Source organism: Aethalodelphis obliquidens, unplaced genomic scaffold, assembly GCF_003676395.1.
Source record: "Aethalodelphis obliquidens isolate GAN/ISIS:26980383/991018 unplaced genomic scaffold, ASM367639v1 scaffold6, whole genome shotgun sequence".
NCBI classification, from domain to species: Eukaryota; Metazoa; Chordata; class Mammalia; order Artiodactyla; family Delphinidae; genus Aethalodelphis; species Aethalodelphis obliquidens.
Window position 1 is genome coordinate 3,000,602 of NW_020837950.1, and position 19,029 is coordinate 3,019,630.

The 19,029-nt window shown below is 45.4% G+C and overlaps 1 protein-coding gene across 5 annotated transcripts in view; it reads left to right on the top strand.

Moving 5' to 3' along the window:
- LNX1 (ligand of numb-protein X 1) overlaps positions 1-19,029 on the top strand; it is a 199,445-nt gene that overhangs the window by 142,138 nt on the left and 38,278 nt on the right. For all 5 annotated transcript variants that reach the window (XM_027102935.1, XM_027102936.1, XM_027102933.1 and 2 more), the window contains 3 exons: positions 9,606-9,844; positions 10,349-10,501; positions 16,567-16,769. In XM_027102935.1, the coding sequence (XP_026958736.1) occupies positions 9,606-9,844; positions 10,349-10,501; positions 16,567-16,769 (595 nt within the window). The remainder of the gene's footprint in view (positions 1-9,605; positions 9,845-10,348; positions 10,502-16,566; positions 16,770-19,029) is intronic.

Here is a 19,029-nt window from a genome sequence, read left to right on the forward strand (position 1 = left end):
TTTCAAAAAAGAGAAGTAAGTAAACACACAGAATCATTTCCAAAGATGTTAAGTGCTGGGAAGTGAAAGTGGGCGCTGGTGGGAGAGACGATCCTTTAAGCGACAGTCACGGAGCCTCCGTGAGGAGGTGACTTAGAGCTTTCTGTTGTCCCCTTCGTCCCTCCTGCTCTCCCCTACTCTCCCGTGTTGGCATCCGACTTCTCAATGCCCACTTGTCTCCTGTGCCCACGGGCATGGCTTTAGCCCTGCTGAACCCCAGAAGCGGCAACAGACGGGTAGTCAGGCGGCCTCCAGCACCACCCCCAGCATCTGTCCTCCTCTTTGGTCTCACTTCAGCTCTGTACTTTCTCCATTTCTACTTTACCCCTTGAGATAAAGTCTGCACCGAACTCCATAAACCTGGCATCTACCGTGCACTTGCATCCTTCGGGTCTTTAAATGTGACATTCACACCTAGTCTGTCAGACCAACGTCACTCATTTTCCTAGACTCAGCTCAGATGTCACCTCTTCTGGGAAGCCTTCCTTGATTACCCCAAGCAGAGTGAGGTGACCCCTTTCTCTGAGCTCTCCCAACACTTGGCTCATACCTCCATCTCTCTGATAATGTGGCGTGGCAGTTTTCTGTTTTCACGTCAGTCCCCTCGCATGTATACACTGTATAGTACGTTTCTTTGCATCCATAGTGTCTAACATTATGCTTGATATACAATAATTATGTTGATTACTGCTTATTGAGTTGCTGCTGTATTCCAGGTACCGTTAGGGACTTGGCATGAATCTTTAAATCTCAACTGTAAATAAACCTTGTGCCCATTTTACATCTGGAAAATGAGGCTCAGAGGAATCATGGAATTTGTCCAAAGTCGCAGACTGGTAGTGGCAGACCTAGGATTCACACCCAGATGTTTTAAACTTGAAAGCCTGAGCTTGTTCCACATCACTGTACCCTCTTTGTCAGGGGGCCCTCCTTATGTGCTCAGTGAATGAAAAAAACAAGGTCCTCCTTATGTGCTCATTGAATGAAAAAAAACAAAGTATTTCAAAATCACCCATCCTGTTGCAGCAGCTTAATCCATCAAAAGAAGGTATATGGTGACTATTCCTCCTATATACGTAATAGTTGTACAATCCAGACCCAATAAAATCCTATTCAAGTTATCAGGGAAGTATGTGAAAAAAGAAGAATTCTTAAAAAGTCTCACTTTTCCCTCTTTCCTCTCCCTTTTCTCAGCTCGAGTCGGAGTGCAGGGAAATCATGAGCTTGCTGAGGGAAGAAGGGAGCCTGGCATGGGTATCACAACCAACCACAATTATGTGTTAGCAGGACTGTGGGGGTGAATCATCAATTCCCAGTTTGGTCATTTCAATAGACAGAATACCCAAAAGGGGACTTCAGCTCAATTCAGTAAATGTTTGCTGAGTGCCTGCTCTAGGAAATCTAGATGGTATGGGGGCCCTCTGAAAGGCACTAGGTGAGCAACACTTTGTCCCTTCTCTCCAGTCCCCTCCAGTCCCCTCCAGCCCCGCGGAGCAAGATGTGCCCAGAGCTGACTGGGCAGCTGAGGCAGGGCTGGTGTGTCTTGACCGTCAGCCAGGAGGGACATGGGAATCCATGAGCTTCCTCTTTCCCAAGCCACCAATATGATGAAGCCTTCTTGATCCTAAAGGGATAAAGTTTTCAAAGTTTGGTTCTATCGGCTTAATTATGGAACTAGACTCCCCCCACTCCCACCCCATTTGGAGTTTGTACTCTATTATAGAGAAAAAATGAGCAGGGAGGAGGAAGAAGAAAAAATAAGTAGGGTTAAGACGTGCCAGGGAAGAAGCTGCTGTTTTAAAAAGGGTACTCAGGGAAGGTAGACGTCAATCACGGGCCTGATGGAGATGAGGGAGCTGACCAGACAGGAATCTGGAGCAAGTGTTGCGGAGAGGGGTGGAGGGGGCCGTGGAGAGACAGCAGAATGCAAGGCCCCTGAAGCAGGAGCGTGCTGGGCAAGTGTGAGGACCAGCAGGAGGCCAGATGAGCGGGGGATGGAGGTGAGGGTAAAAGTAACAGGGACAGAGAATACAGGGCCTTGTGGGCCATTGTGAGGACCTTGTGTTTTAGTAACATGGAGAGCCATTTTAAAAGGATCACACCGCTGCTGTGTTGAGAATAGATGGGGACGGGACAGGGCAGAGTGTAGAAGCAGGAAGACCTCTCAGGAGGCCATTGCAATAACCCAGGCTTTGATTATGGTGGCTTGGACTAGGGCCGTGGCGGTGGACGTGATGAGAAGGCATTAGATCCTGGATAGATCTTGCTTGATTATACTTGGGGTGTCAAGAAAAAGAAAGGAATCGGGGCTGACTCTGGGGTTTTTGGTTTGAACAAGAAGGATGTAAGGTAAAACGGAAGAGGTGGGAAGAGCAGGGAGGCTTGGGGTGTTTGGATGTGTGAAGTTTGAGATGCCTATTGGACATGGCAGTGAAGATGTGGCATGAGCAGTTTGATACAGGAGTCTGGAGTGCAGGAGATGCTCTGGGCTGGAAGCCAGGCCATGGGAGGGGAGAAAGCATGACCTCACAGCCTGGATTCAAATCCCAGCTCCACTCTGATAGGTAGAAGGGAGGAAAGCCTTATCCAAGTTTCTGCACTCTCATCAGCAAAGTGGAGGTGGTTTAACTGACTTGACAGCTGGGACCACTGGGAGGGTTTAAGAAGACCACGTATGTGAAGCATAACGCGTAGTACACAGTAGACCAATAGATGTTAGCTCTTCCCAGCCCCCTTCTGTGTTGCCAGACCCTGTGGTGAGGCCATGATCAATACGGCTCAGGGATGGCCTGGGATGTCAGCCTGGGGAGTTGGGACTTGACCTGGTAAGCACTGGGAAATATTTCCATGGGAAGTTTTCGAGCAAAAAGAAATTGTGTTGGTATGTTTGTGGTTAGGATGGATTGGATGGTGGGGAGGAAGGGAAAGACTGGGAACAGGGAGATGGGCTAGGGTGTGTTGCAAAGCCCTGGAGGCACGGTGTCAGGAGGGCCAGGGTGGAGGCCCTGGAGATGGAGTTGGGAGCCAGGCACACATGGCCGAGGCCCACCCTCAGCCCCCAGGGTCACCAGCACCCTGACACAGACTTTCTCTGAGCCAGAGCACTGTGGTTCCTTGAGGCTCCCGATGGCCCGTCTCCCAGGTGCCTTGTCTGAGGACACGAAGGAGAGCCTGCCGCTCTCTGACAGCAATCACCTCTTCCTGCAGCGGGTGATGCAGGACCTTTAAGGTCCATTCATGTTGTTGCAAGTGGCAAGATTTCATTCTTTTTCACGACCGAATAATATTCCGTGGTATATGTATGTATGTATGTATGTGTATGTATGTATGTATGTGTGTATATATATATATATATATATACACACACCACGTTTTCATTATTTAGCCATCGGAGGACACTTAGGTTGTTTCCATGCCTTGACTATTGTAAGTAATACTGCAGTGAACAGGGGGGTGCATATTATCTTTTCCAGTTAGCATTTTCGATTTCTTCAGATAAATACCAAGTGGAAATGATGGATCATATGGCAGTTCTATTTTGAATTTTTTGAGGAACTTCCATATCATTTTCCGTAGTGGCTGCACCAATTTATGTTCCTCCCAGCAGTAGGAACATCCTCACCTTTTCTCCACATCCTCACCAACACTTGTAACCTCTTGTCTCTTTGATTATAGCCATTCTAACAGGTGTGAGGTGATATCTCATTGTGGTTTTGATTTGTGTTTCCCTGATTAGAGAGTGATGTTGAGCATCTTTTTGTGTACCTGTTGGCCATCTGTGTGTCTTCTGTGGAAAAATGTCTGTTCAGATATTCCTTTTTTTTAATCGTATTATTTTTTTTGCTATTGAGCTGTGTGGGTTCTTTATATATTTTGGATATTAACTTCTTATTAGATACGATTTGCAAATAATTTTTTCCCATTCAGTAGTTGCCTTTTCATTTTGTTGATAGTTTCCTTTGTGGTGCAGAAGCTTTTTAGTTTATTTATTTTTGCTTTTTGTGTCAGATTCAAAAAATCATCTATAAGACTAATATCAAGGAGCTTACCATCTGTTTTTCTTTTAGGAATTTTATGGTTTCAGGTCATACATTTAAGTCTTTAATCTGTTTGAGTTAACTTTTGTGTATGGTGTCAGATAGGGGTCCAGTTTCATTCTTTTGCATGTGGCTGTCTAGTTTTCCCAACACCATTTACTGAAGAGACTGTCCTTTCCCCATTGTATATTCTTGACTCCTTTGTCATAAATTAATTAACCATATATGTGTGGGTGTATTTCTGGACTCTGTTCCATCTATCTACATCTGGCTTTTTGCCAATACCATACTATTTTGATTACTGACTGTCCTTTCCCCATTGTATATTCTTGACTCCTTTGTCATAAATTAATTAACCATATATGTGTGGGTGTATTTCTGGACTGTGTTCCATCTATCTACATCTGGCTTTTTGCCAATACCATACTATTTTGATTACTATAGTTTTGTAATATAGATTTAAATCAAGAAGCGTGATGCATCCAGCTTTGTTCTTCTTTCTTAAGATTGCTTTGTCTATCTGGGGTCTTTTGTGGTTCTATACAAATGTTAGGATTGTTTGTTGTATTTCTATGAAAAACGCCGTTGGAATTTTGATAGGGTTTGCATTGAATCTGCAGATTGCTTTGGGTAGTATGGACATTTTAATATTTTCCAGTCCATGAGCACACAATATTTTCCCATTTGTGTCATCTTCAGTTTCTTTCATCAGTGTCTTACAGTTTTCAGTGTACAGATCTTTCACTTCCTTGGTCAAATTTATCCCTAGGTATTTTTCATGCAGTTGTACACGGGATTATTTTCTCAATTTATCTTTCTGACAGTTCTTTGTTAGTATATCGAAATACAATAAATATTTGTGTATTGATTTTGTATCCTGCAACTTTACTGAATTCATTTATTCTAATAGTTTTTTTGGTGGGGTCTTTGAAGGTTTCTCTATATAATATCATGTCATTGCAAAGAGTGACAGTTTCACTTTTCCTTTCCAATCTGGATAACTTTCATTTCTCGATTAGTGGCTCTTGGGCTGGTCTTCTTGAGGCAACACTCAGTGAAGGTCTGTAGAGGTTGCTGCACCCTTGAAATGGAACAGCACCGCTCCACGCAGTCCCCCACCTGGCCTGATTAGCATATGAATTTGCAAGCCCTGGTTTCAAGTAAGAGCAGACTGGGCAATTAGTGAACTCAGTAAGAGAGTAGACTCAATGTTTACCTAATTCAGAAGTGAACTGAGAAAGAAAGAATGCAAAGGAAGTTAGAAGGCTAAAGGGGAGGTTGTGTAGTTACCCAGACTGTTATAATGAGTATATTGAGGCTCAGTTTGTCGTGGACCACTTTTATTCTTCTGTCATCAGAAAGGAGCCCTCCCCGGGACTTCCATGGTGGTCCAGTGGTTAAGACTTTGCCTTCCAATGGAGGGAGTGTGGGTTCGATCCCTGGTCCGGGAGCTAAGATCCCACATGCCTTGGCGCCAAAGAACCAAAACATAAAACAGAAGCAATATTGTAACAAATTCAATAGACTTACAAAAAAAAATAACCTTAAAAAAGAAAAGAAAAGAAACAAAAGGAGCCCTCCCCTGCAAACTAGCTTGTGCCACCCGGTTGGCCGAGCTCTGAGCCCCTCAGAGCCTCTGTGAAGTATGCCGGGGGTCCATCCTGCTTCAGGTCAACCCCCATTAGTAGTGAACTCATGGACTCAGGAATTTTTGCAAGGAGGGTCATTTTCTCTTCTTACTTCCCCCCCGCCCCCCGCCTATCCTTGCAAAAAAGACAAAAATTCCATGGCACCCCCACCCAGTGTCAGCGTTCTTATATTAAGACAGATTTGCCTCTACTCACTTTGATATAGGAGCTCAGGATCTCAACTCTGTTATTAACACAACTGGTCGTCAGAGTTGCTTTGAACAGTTAGCATATCCAAAGTGGTTGAAAAATGGTTTTCCATGTTTCTTGTGTGCATCCTTCAAGTTCATGGCCGTCGCCCATCACCACCTGAGAGTACTTAGTGCTCAGGGATAACTAAAGGGCGAATAAATCCTGCCTGCTTTGAACACAACCCAGGGTTCAGCATATGTTCCTGTACTGGCCAAGGCTAATCAGCTCTTTTCCCCTCCTCCCCTCACTCGTGCCTGTAAATCAAAAGGCCCCGGGATTAGTCAACACAAAAGAGATAATTAGTGAGAACAAGCTGCTACCTTCATAGATCACCGTGTGCCTCAGATTCGAGCTAAGCCAGGAAGCTGAAACAAGCAACATTGCACAAGTATGAGCCTCTTCGGCAGACCATTTTTATACAAGGTTTATGAGTCTGAATGTTTAAATCTGCCCTCCCCAGATACTGTACGGATGTCTGGGATACGAGGCCAGAGGGGAGGCTTCTAAGTCATTTTATGAGGTTTTCCTTTCCTGGACTCAACTGTGTCTTTGGAACCCCAAGGATTTGAAACAGAAATGGCTTCTTAATGGCATAGTCTTGGGATTCAGAGATGTTTAAATACCTTAACTCTTCTCACAGATGTGGCAGCAGAATAAGATGCTACTTTTTTTCCACTGGGATATGCTGTGTCTCCTCAGAAAGCCATGGTGTGTGCCTTTGCCAGCCGTTTGTCCAATTGGAAAATTCATTTCCTGCTCTGGCAGGGCACATGGTCAAGGGCATTGCTGCCCCAAGAAAAGAAATACTGTTTCCAGTCCAACGAAATAGCCTAGGAACTTCCTAACCATGCGTTGTTAACCCGATACTGCTGGCTTACAGAGAAGTGTTCCACTCGTATGTTTATGACTTTGGAGCTGCTCAAAGGCACGCTGGCTTTCATTTTTTCCATCACACAATGTTTCTTCCAATTTTTGAGTTTCTCATATCAACCACTTTGCTATTTTTAAGCAGAACAATTCAGAGCCAAAGTAGCTAATCAGAACAGTAAAACCTCACCAATTCAAGCAGGGAGCTTGTACTCTTTCAGTGAGGGAAAAACTAGCATTAGAAACCGGGGGCCTGTTTCATGTTCTATAAGATAAGGATGTAGGGTTGTAAAATCAGAGTCCTTTTCTACTAATATTAAAACCACATTTCAGGGCTTCCCTGGTGGCTCAGTGGTTGAGAGTCCGCCTGCCGATGCAGGGGACACGGGTTCGTGCCCCGGTCTGGGAAGATCCCACATGCCGTGGAGCAGCTGGGCCCGTGAGCCATGGCTGCTGAGCCTGCGCGTCCAGAGCCTGTGCTCCACAACGGGAGAGGCCACAACAGTGAGAGGCCCGTGTATCACACACATACACACACACAAAAAAAACACACACATTTCATCAAATCATCATCATTGATTATAAGAAGCATCATATTTTATGTACCAACAAGAAAAAAATTTTTATTTATTTTTTAACTTGTTTGGTTCCTCCGGGTCTTGGTTGTGGCTTGCAGGCTCCTTAGTTGTGGCTTCAGGGCTTCTTAGTTGTGGCATGCGAACTCGTGGTTGCGGCAGCAGGCATGTGGGATCTAGTTTCCTCACCAGGGATCGAACCCGTGCCACCTGCAGTGGGAGCATGGAGTCTCATCCGTTGTACCACCAGGGAAGTCCCCTAACAAGAAAATTTTAAAACTGCCACTGGTTAAATCATTCCAAAACACCTTTAAAGATATCCCTGCAATGCATGGGTTGGTCAGATCAGGCTTTGAAATCCATTCAGACACATATGGCGACCTCTCCTGCCCTCTAGTTGTACTGTTTGGCATGAACTAAGCCTGTCCGTTAGGATGATCTCAGTAACAAAGTGTGACATCACTTTTCATCTCCTTGGGGGTATCTTTCTTGCTAAGCAAATAAAGCATTTGCTTGTCTCTTTGCAAGAAAATCAGAAATTGATGCCCTCCTTCTAAAGACAAATATTTACCACCAATATCAAATTTACATGCCACTGCGCCGTTTTTGAGACTTTCCACATATACAGTAACTTTTCATTGCAATGCTTAATCATAATGTAATCTTTTCTAAGACACTGAAGAGCAATTAAACTCAATGGTATAGTACCAAGAGTGGAGGCAACTCAATGGAAGGGACGAGATGGACACCTGTGACCGTGTTTCCTTGGACAGTGGCATTTGTGTCATGACTGCAGCTTGGCAACCTGAAGCTGTGGGACCCCATCAGTCACCCACGCATCCCAATCTCAGAGAAGTTAAAATGTGACAGAACAGGCATCTTAGAATGGTTGAATTATGGAAGTAGATACAGTCTGTTGAGAATTCTCTATATATCTGGCAAAATATATAGAACTAAGCTCTTGACTTAATGCCAACCAGACCTTACAGCAACCCAAGATGTATGTGCAGATTAGAAAGTTTAACCAGGTTAACAAACTTGTCCCCGATCACACAGCTAGGTAAATTTCAGAGCAAGGATTCCCATCCAGACAAAAACCATAGATCTGGTTCTGTAGGCCATATAAATCATGTGCATATCAACTGCAGACTGCTGTTTGATTCCATTCATGAGCACCGCTCCAAACAGGCTCTCAAGGCATTATTTAAAATAGCTCAACCGTATAAGGTTTTCTGTATTGAGTTGGTAAAAATCATTTATAAACTAACATCCCTTATATGCAAATGGCCACTTCTTAAAGGGACTCGCCCATTTGATTTTTGCCTTCATAACCACTGGGAAGGTGGTTTGGCTGTCTGCAGCACTTCCTCACCGCAGTGAATGAGAGTTAAATCCTCACCATTTGCTGATCAAAACCCGACCTAAGAGCTGAGACGACTTGCCCAGTGACCATGGAAGTGCGTCCATAGCAAAATATGGGCTTAGATGGGCTCAAACCTCGGTGTCCTGGCCCTTACGCTTGCTCTTTAGCATGCGTGGTGAATGGATATAGACCTGTTTTTTAAAGACCACGAATGTTGTTTTACCTTCCCAGTGTTAAAAGACATGAAAACTTTTAGCACATGGGAGCCCCGAGCCCCTGGTCCTGGCCACTCAGACCACCCCAGAGGTGGAGACTGGAAACCAGCAAGCCTGCCTCTAGAGAATGTGAAGCTGAACCAACTCCTGTGGCTTTGTAGTGAGGGCATTTCTGTTTCCATGGACAGTTAAATATGGAATCTGGGAGGAGCTTTGTATTTATGGTCAGTGGTTTGGGAACTAAACCCAAAAGAAGGGACTGAGTGGGTGACTAAGGACTTTCATGGTCAAAGTAAACACCAGCAAGAAGGAATTACATCCAAATAGTTGAAGACTGCCAGCCTCAAGCCCTAGGCTTGTAGACCCCGTGACAGCTCTCGTAATTTGCATTCCAGGGGCCAGTGTAGAGAGTGCTTTAACAGAATGCTGTAGACATCTTTTAAAAATGGTTCTTTCAAGTCATTCATTCATTTGGTTGGCAAGTGTATATTGACTTCCGTCCATGTGAGAAGGGAGAGGAGCCAGGGGTGAGTAAGTCAATTTCCAAGGGTGGCAAGCACGTGGACTTGAAGAGCCCTGGTTGAACAATGCGCAAAGCCTTCTCTGACCTCCTGCTGGTTTTGTTGCAGCTGCAAAGGTGCCTCCCACTACGGCCTCACCAAAGACCGGAAGAGGCACTCTCAGGAGGGCTGTCCAGACAGCTGTGCCAGCCTCACAGCAACAGTGCTCTCCCCAGAGGTTTCTGCAGCTGCCACCATCTCCTTAATGACAGACGAGCCTGGCCTAGACAACCCTGCCTACGTGTCCACAGCAGAGGACGGTCAGCCAAACAGCCCCCTGGACTCTGGCCGGAGCAACCGAACAAGGGGTGAGTCAAAGGGGGTGGTTGTCCGGGAATGGGCTCCTTGGCCTTGGGATTGCCCTGTCTGGAAAGTTATAGAAACGTTTTTTCAAGGGAAAAATGCTCTGGTAGTTTTGGGCAGCAACCCAACATCCAGTTCTCCAGAGTGAAATGAAACCGCAAGGACCTGAGATCATTAGACATGTGTGTAATCTGACCTGGCGAAAGGGGTTGAAGTTAGACCTAGTGATTCATCACTCCTTCGGTGTCCCTACCTTCCCATCCAGGTGGCTCTAGAAAAGTGCTGTTATATTCCATCCAGCCCAGGAAAAAAACCAAGCAGATTTTAAATAAACCATCCATATTGCATTGTAGAAAACTGAGAATATACAGCTAAGCAAATTCTATCATCCCACCACCTAGAAGTAATCACCGTTCACGATGTGTTGTGCGTGTCTTACCAGCCGCGTCCATAAAAGAGGACCTCTGTGAATACGTAGCTACTCTCCCTCCCTTCTGTCTTGTCCTCAGCACGGCCCTTTGAGCGATCCACCATCAGAAGCAGATCTTTTAAAAAAATAAACCGAGCCTTGAGTGTTCTTCGAAGGACAAAGTGTGGAAGTACAGTTGTCAACCAAGCTGAGCAGGGCAGAGAGAATTCTGAAAACACCACTGCCCCTGACGGTAAGTGGCCTCCCAGTAAGGCTGGGCTTCCGGAATGACGACTCCAGGCGTGATGACAACCAGACCGCCCCCACCCCCCGCTTTCTATGACACCTCTCTTCCCAAGGGCATAAATATTTCTTACCTTGATTGGCCTCTTCTTGCATAAGTAACCAAAGGCAGAAATTATTGTTCTCTTCTTACATAGATTGAGGGAAAAGGTTTTGGAACCCTTACCTTCAGATGCTAGCTTAGTGCATGTAAAGAATAATATAGTTTTTTTTTTTAACCGAATTATGCCTCAATTTATTTATTTATTTATTTTTGTCTGCTTTGTGTCTTCGTTGCTACGCGTGGGCTTTCTCTAGTTGTGGCGAGCGAGGACTACTCTTCGTTGCGGTACACAGGCTCTAGGTGCACGGGCTTCAGTAGTTGTGGCTCGTGGGCTCTAGAGCGCAGGCTCAGTAGTTGTGGCTCATGGGCTTAGTTGCTCCGTGGCCTGTGGGATCTTCCCGGACCAGGGATTGAACCTGTGTCCCCTGCCCTGGCAGGCAGATTCTTAACCATTGTGCCACCAGGGAAGTCCCAAGAATAATACAGTTAAGTGAAGAACATTTAGAACAGTGCCTGGCACATAGTAAATGCTATGTAGGTATTTATTCTTATTACCACTTTGTGTGATGTGTGGTTCTGAGTGTTTTCCATGCATTAACTCATTTAATCCTCAACAACTCTTTGAAGTAGCTACTACTATTATCCGTGTTTTACAGATAAGGAAACTGAGACACCAGGAGGTTACTTAGCTTGCCCCAAATTACCCTTCTAAACTTGGAATCCAGGTTAATTTGGTTCTAGAATCTATGCAAAGGAAGTTTATGGATCTTATCCTATGTGTTTTCCCCAATATAAATGGAGCTGAGAAAATACTGTCCTGTCCTTTGTTTTCATCTAATATTAGACCTTTACAGCAGTAATAATAGTAGCTTCAGTTTTTTTTTTGAGCTTTCCTGGGTGCCAGGTAGTGCTTTAAGTCATTTAAAGGTCACAGTGCTAAGGACAGTGATCGTGATTCTCATTTTACAGAAGAAACTTAGACTCCGAGAGATTGGGTAGCTAGTCCAAAGTCACCCATCTGGAAAATGGCAGACCTAGGATTTTAACTTGGGTCCTCTGGCTACAGAGCCCACTCGTTTACCCACTGGATTAAGCACCCTCCACTCCTTCGAGGTTGGGAGGTAAATCCGAAACCACCGTCCTTATCATGTTCTCAGAGAACTTGGAGCAGTCGTATGAGACCCCTGCTTATCCCCTCTCATCCTGTACACACGCTACATGCTCTGACTACTCTGAACTTATTGCTGTCCTATAAATACTGTGTCTCTCTCACTTCCATGTTGTTGTTCGTCCTGTACTCTCACGCCCCTTCAGCTGGCATCCTAATTCCTCTTTCCAGGCTCAGCATAGGCTTTGCCTCCTCCTGGGAGCCCTCCTTGACTCCCTCAGTCCTCTCTCCTTTGTGTTCTCAAAGCACCTGTATCTCTGTTATGGCAATGTCACCTTTCATCGTAACTGTACCAATGGGGGCAGGGGCTCTTTATCTAAGTCTTTGTGTTCTCAAGTCCAAGCACAATATATGACACATAATAGTTTTTGCTGAATGTTTCTGCAATGAGTAAAAGGATTATAACTTCCTTTCTGCCAGTCTTCCCCGCTTATTAAAGGCTCCTTAATTCCATTCCATGTAAAGTTTTCTCCTACCTGAATAAGATTGATTTGCACGTTTATTGCAGAAACTTTTAAAATAAAATATTACTATGTGTAAGACATTGGCCTAGGCTCTGTACTTTTTTTTTTACTGAAGTACAGTTGATTTACAATATTATGTTAGTTTCAGATGTACCACATAGTGATTCAATATTTTTATAGATTATACTTCATTTATAGTTATTATAAAATATTGGCTATATTCCCTGTGCTGTGCAATATATCCTTGTAGCTTATTTATTTTATACATAGTCGTTTGTACCTCTTAATCCCCTACCCCATTTTGTTCCTCTCCTCTTCCCTCTCCCCACTGGTAACCACTAGTTTGATCTCTATATCTGTGAATCTGTTTCTGTTTTTATTTTCTAGATTCCACATGTAAGTGATAACATACAATATTTGTCTTTTTCTGTCTGACTTATTTCACTTAACATAATACCCTCCAGGTCCATCTACATTGTTGCAAACAGCAGAATTTCATTCTTGTTTATGGCTGAGTAGTATTCTGTTGTATACATACCACATCTTCTTTATCTATTCATCTGTTGATGGACACTTAGCCAAGCTATGGAAGCAACCTATCTTGGTAAATAATGCAGCTATGAACACTGAGGTGCATGTATCTTTTCAGATTAATGCTTTTGTTTTCTTTGGATATATACCCAGGAATGGAATTACTGGATGATATGGTAGTTCTATTTTTAGTTATTTGAAAAACCTCCATACTGTTTTCTGTAGTGGCTGCATCAATTTACATTCCTACCAACAGTGTACTAGGGTTCCCTTTTCTCCACATCCTCGCCCTCATTTGTTATTTGAAGACTTTTTTTTTTTTTTTTTTTCCCCCTGCGGTACATGGGCCTCTCACTGCTGTGGCCTCTCCCATTGTGGAACACAGGCTCCGGACGCGCAGGCCCAGCGGCCATGGCTCACGGGCCCAGCCGCTCGCGGCATGTGGGATCTTCCCGGACCGGGGCACGAACCCGTGTCCCCTGCATCGGCAGGCGGACTCCCAACCACTGTGCCACCAGGGAAACCCGTTTTTTTTTTTTTTGCGGTACGCGAGCCTCTCACTGCTGTGGCCTCTCCCATTGCGGAGCGCAGGCTCCGGACGCGCAGGCTCAGCAGCCATGGCTCACGGGCCCAGCCGCTCCACGGCATGTGGGATCCTCCCGGACCGGGGCATGAACCCGTGTCCCCTGCATGGGCAGGCGGACTCTCAACCACTGCGCCACCAGGGAAGCCCTGGAAGACTTTTTGATGATGGCCATTCTGACAGGTGTGAGGTGATTAGCGATGTTGAGCATCTTTTCATGTGCCTGTTGGCCATATCTGTACATCCTCTTTGGAAAAAATGCCTTTTCATGATCTCTGCCCGTTTTTTACTCAGGTGGTTTGTTTTTTTGATATTGAGTTGTATGAGCTGTTTATATAGGTAAGCTCTGTACTTTTATATAAAGATTATAAAATCCAGCTCCTGGTTCCAAGAAGTTCATTCAAGACAAAAAAATAAAATACCAGGAAGAGTGAGATATAAATAAACCAAAATGACAGCTGTCAAGAGAGGCGCGCCTCTTCCCAGTGGGACGGTGTAATACGTGTTTAAGGAGTGGTTATGACCTGGATGGGCATCCCCATCTCGACTGTGTGTTGGAAAGTAGTGGGAGATGAGGTTAAGGCCAGATTAGAAGGGTTCTGGATGCCATTTAGGAGTCTTGACTTGGGGCAGTGAACACACCTGGAAGCTTTTGCATAGAGTTATAGCAGGATGGAAGCTGTGTTTCAGGAAGACGAAGATGGCATCTGTGTTATGTGTGCAGGGGCTTCAAGTAGGAGAGAATGGATTTCCTCAGGTGCTCCAGGAAGCTATTACTCCACAGTGGGGTGAGGTATTATGACTCAGTGAGGCTGGTACAGGATTTGTGAGGCAACAAAGCTTTTAAAAAGGGCCTTAGGATCTCATTGCTTCAGTAAGTAACCCGCAGTTAGTATGGTGAACGCCCATGGTTTTATCCATCCTTTTCATATCAGTAAAAAGACTGGCTTCACTACTTAGCTGTGTGACCTGGCCAGGTTACTTGACTTCTCTGAGCTTTAGTATTTCATCATCCAAAAAAACAGGGGTGATAATAATCTAGTTCAAAGGGTTACTCTGAGGACTAAACAAACAACAAAGTGTCATGCAACTTGCTTAGCTCAATGGCCAGCATAGAATAAACACTTGGTAAATGATACTATATCCTTTAGTCCTTAAGTAAGGACACAATATTGAAAAACTTTCTTTTCAGACCAGCACTAGTTTGGCAGTTTAAAAATTACTGTAACTCTCAAAGGGAAGGTCACTAGGGTCTCATTATTGTAGCTCTAATTAACATTTCCAAGTGTGACTGGGTATGTCCTTTCAGACTATCAACATCCTTGATCGGTTAGATTTGGGAGCATGGTTTTTGTAAATCTGTTGGGAAAAAGAGTAGAAAGGGAGAGGGAGGAGAGAGAGAAAACCAGCAGCTTTGATGATAATTTCCAAATCTTTCTTTGCTCAAAATGATTTTTTTTTAAGAACTTCCATTTCCTTGTCACCAGACCTGTTCCAACAAATACTTGTGGATAGAGCCTACTTAAGGTAATCAAGATAGTTTAAACGTTAATTGAACTCGGTCACCCAAGCTCTGTTAGCACCAGGAGCTGACAGATGAAGGCTGCTGCCCACAGCCTTACAGCAAAGCCCAATTGCTTACATTAAATTAACTCCCAGTGGGGGGTAAAGACCCACATTTACAACGGCTCCAGCTTCCTCTGGCAGCTAAATTGCTTTGTGTATCATGTTCTGCAATACTTAGAAATAATTTTAATTCTTGCTGTATTGTTCCTAGAGAGTTGAGTACTCATTCATGAACTCATAGTTCACTAGGGAAAATGCATTAAGGTCATGGGTTTTGAAAATAGTCAGAAGGAGTGTTTTATGTAGAACCAGGCCTGCAGTTTTGATCTTTCCCGATGACATAATTAAGGGAGAATCATAGGGCAGAGGCAGCTGTCAGCAGCTACAGGAGACAAAAGCATCAGTGCTCTCAACATCCTAACTCGAGCCTCAAGCAACTGGGGAGGAGCTGCAGCTCCCGTCAAACTAGGTGTTACGTGGCCGGCATTTCCTGGTGTCCCCCCTGTAGGCTTCTATTCCAGCCGAGGTGGAGGACAGCGCCAGTCGTTGCTGCTGGCTGTGGGTCTGTAGACCAAGTCCCCTGTGGACCCGTTGCCAGCTGTGGACCCCTGGCTTCAGGGGACTCTGAGGAAGGTGACAGGAGCTGTCATCAGGAGCCCCGGGTTCTGACCTGGCTCTGAGGACCACCACCTAACTGCCACCTCCAGCCAGTCGTGCCACTTCTCCTCTCCGAGCTCACGCATCCTCCCTTGTGAAACAAAGGTCTGACTGTCACTGTCAAACTACACAGCCTGAGAAGCAATTGTGTGTGTGGGCCCAGCAGGGCGGGGGACCCGTGACAGATTTCAAGGCGAAAGAGTCCTCAGTGAAAAGGTGAAGTTTGGAAACACCAGCCTGGGTCTCTGAACTTCCTTTTGGCTCTGAATCCAGCCATACAAGCGGATCAGGGACGAACCTCTGGATGCCACCAGCTGGGCCTGGGCCTCTTTCCTTGATCGTGAATTAGGCCATTTGACTTCCCTTTACTGACAACAGGGTAGAGAGGACTGATTCACTAAGCCTGAAAAGCAGGTCCTCCCAGGAGGAGATCTTCAAAATGATCAAAAAGAGCAAAACAGGCTTGTTCTGTTTTGCCCCTTGATTAGTAAGTGATCAAACTGCAGCCCTTTGCATAAAGACTGTTCGTTCATTCCTCTTCATTCGGTAAACATAGGCTGAAGTCTCCTGTGTACAGAGATCTGTGCACAGAACTACAAAACAGCCAGAAATTATGTCCTCAAGGATCTTAGAGTCCAGTGGTGGGTATAAGAAATGGGCATGAATAATAATAGTAATAATAATAATAGAAGGCTCGGTGCCATGAGAAATAAAGCTTTATGGGAAATGGGAAGTTTAGAGAGAGCAGGGGGAAAGGGATCAGGGTAGAGTTTAATTGGAAGGGATCATTTCATGCAGGCCTTGAAGGAAAAGTTGGGTTTAGGCCTAGAATGGAAAACATTCCAGGCAGAGAAACTTATGCTGGCACAGAGGCAGGAAGATGGAAAACATGTACAAGGAACAATGAATAGTTTAGTTTGGCTGGAACCAAAGTTTGGCAAGAAAAGGAGTGGTTGGAAATGTCCGTTGGGGGGGTGTCTTAAATAAACATTGTCCATTTTAGTCTTTCCAAGGTTGTATCACCTGATTCCATATGGTGAAATTACCAGAGTCAAGATCAACCGAGCGGATCCCAATGAAAACCTCTCCATTAGGCTTGTGGGAGGCAATGAAACCCCGCTGGTCCACATCATTATCCAGCACATTTATCGTGATGGGGTGATTGCCAGAGACGGCCGGCTACTGCCAGGAGACATCATCCTAAAGGTAGAGACCACGGCTGTGGAGCCATGAAGAGGGTCTTAGCAAAAGTCACTTCAGAGCAAATCGGTGGGTGGGTGGGTGGGTGGGTGGGTGGGTGGATGGATGGACGGACGGACGGACGGGCGGACGGGCGGACGGACAGGCGGACGGACGCATGCGTAAAGCACTAACGTAAATGTGGAGCCGTCACTTTCCATAGTTCTTATGTTGATATGGCTCTTCATACAAGATTTGTAATCTGAGATAGGTCCCTAACCCTTCTGTCTTTCTTGTATTTTTTTTTTTTTTTTTTTTTGGCCCTGCCACACAGCATGCGGGATCTTAGTTCCCCGACCAGGTGCCCCCTGCAGGGGCAGTATGGAGTCCTAACCACCGGACCACCAGGGAATTCCCATTCTCGTTCTTTTGATCTCTTTCTTTCTCTATAAATACTGTCTCTGTATCATGTATCTTTTTTTTTTTTTTTTGCGGTACGCGGGCCTCTCACTGTTGTGGCCTCTCCCGCTGCGGAGCACAGGCTCCAGACGCGCAGGCTCAGCAGCCGTGGCTCACGGGCCCAGCCTCTCCGCGGCATGTGGGATCTTCCCGGACCAGGGCACGAACCCGCGTCCCCTGCACCGGCAGGCGGACTCTCAACCACTGCGCCACCAGGGAAGACCCTCTGCATCATTTTGTCTCTGTGTTCCCCTCCTTCCTCTGCCTTCTGCTATCTTCCCCCTCCCTTTTCTCTACCTCTGCATTCTTCTCTCTTCCTTTTCCTCCTCCCTCCTCTCTCTTCCTCTCTCACCCTTTCCTCCCAGTTTAAGGAGCACTAACATAAAACAATATAAAACCGAAGCCTATATCTTCTTAAATTGTTTTTAGAGCAGATAAATGGAACATTTTATATTTTACTTAATCACTTACATTCACACACCCCTCTAAAGTAAATTTCCTGGAGCTTAATGGCCCTTCACACGCACGCACGCACCCGCGCACGCACACACACACACACACACACATCCCTAACCTATTCTGCCAACCCACAGACATTCCAGGGGAGACAGGTGGTGGAAGAGAACACGTGGGGCATTACTGTCCTCTGAGGCTTGACTGAGGGGAAGGATGGTAGGGAGGAATTTTCAGAAGAAGAGAAAGGATAAAGGAAGAGTTGTTTATCAGACAGAAGTCCAACATGTGCCAAAAGTGATAAGAAAAAATCCCTGCCTTGGTCATATATTTCTTGTCTGATACGACAGTTTCATCCCATCCCTTCTGGGTTGCTGAGGGGCCAGCTCCTGAAACATCATGCGCTGGTTCTCTGGCAAAGAAATTCTTATTGTTTGGAATAAGAGGAGAAAGAACTTAAAGCAGTTATTGTAGAAACACTGATGTTCTCACTGGCCTCCGAGGTGGAGTACGAGGCAGGGCCCGTCAACCTCAAGGGACGGTCAGCCGTGCAATCAGCGACACTCTGCATGGCTTCCTCCCAGTTCTGCGGAAACTATGCTGCCTGGAACGGTTGCCTAAGGAAAACCTTTTTGATTCTTGTGACCTTCAACTGGCACTTGCAAGCAAAAGAGGTGCCAGGAGTACTTAGCAGGCGACCCTGACTTTCTTTTGGCCTCGGTGTGATGGAGAAAACCAGACCCAGGATGAGGTGTCAGAGCAGAGCCAGGTCTTTGAGCTCACCTGTGCTTGGACAGAGGTGATGAGCCTTGTCCGAGCACGAGGGAGCCTCCGTCCATCCCTGGAGATGGAACAGAGGACTAGCGATGGCATGCTGCAGGCAGGCCCGTGAAATCTCATTCCAAGATTCTTCTAACTGTTGGCTGCAAGTACAGGAAATCTTACCAAACCATAGAAATTCAAGAAGGTTGTTTCTCTTCTGTGAGGCCTCCTTCCTTAAGCACAGAGTGTAGTGCTGCTGTGAAATTATTTTCTTCCCAGGCAGTGACCAGCACTGAGATCTGAAGCCTTCAGGCTGGGCCTGCCTAGAGTAATTAAAACCAGAAAGCCCCATGCAGCATCAGCCCTGAAGATCATTAGTGAGGCACAAATGAGTGGGCCAAGCTGGAGGACATTTAAGCAGCCTAATAACGTGATCCAGCCTTTCAATAAAAGAGCCGAGAAGCTTCCATTCACATCCGTTTGTTTGAAACTGTAGAGATTTTTTTTCTCTCCTTTGCTGAGAACATGGGCAAAAGACCTTGTAGGTGAACACCTGGAGACTTGACACACACACACACACACACACTTGCCAACACTCAAATATTTTCATGTA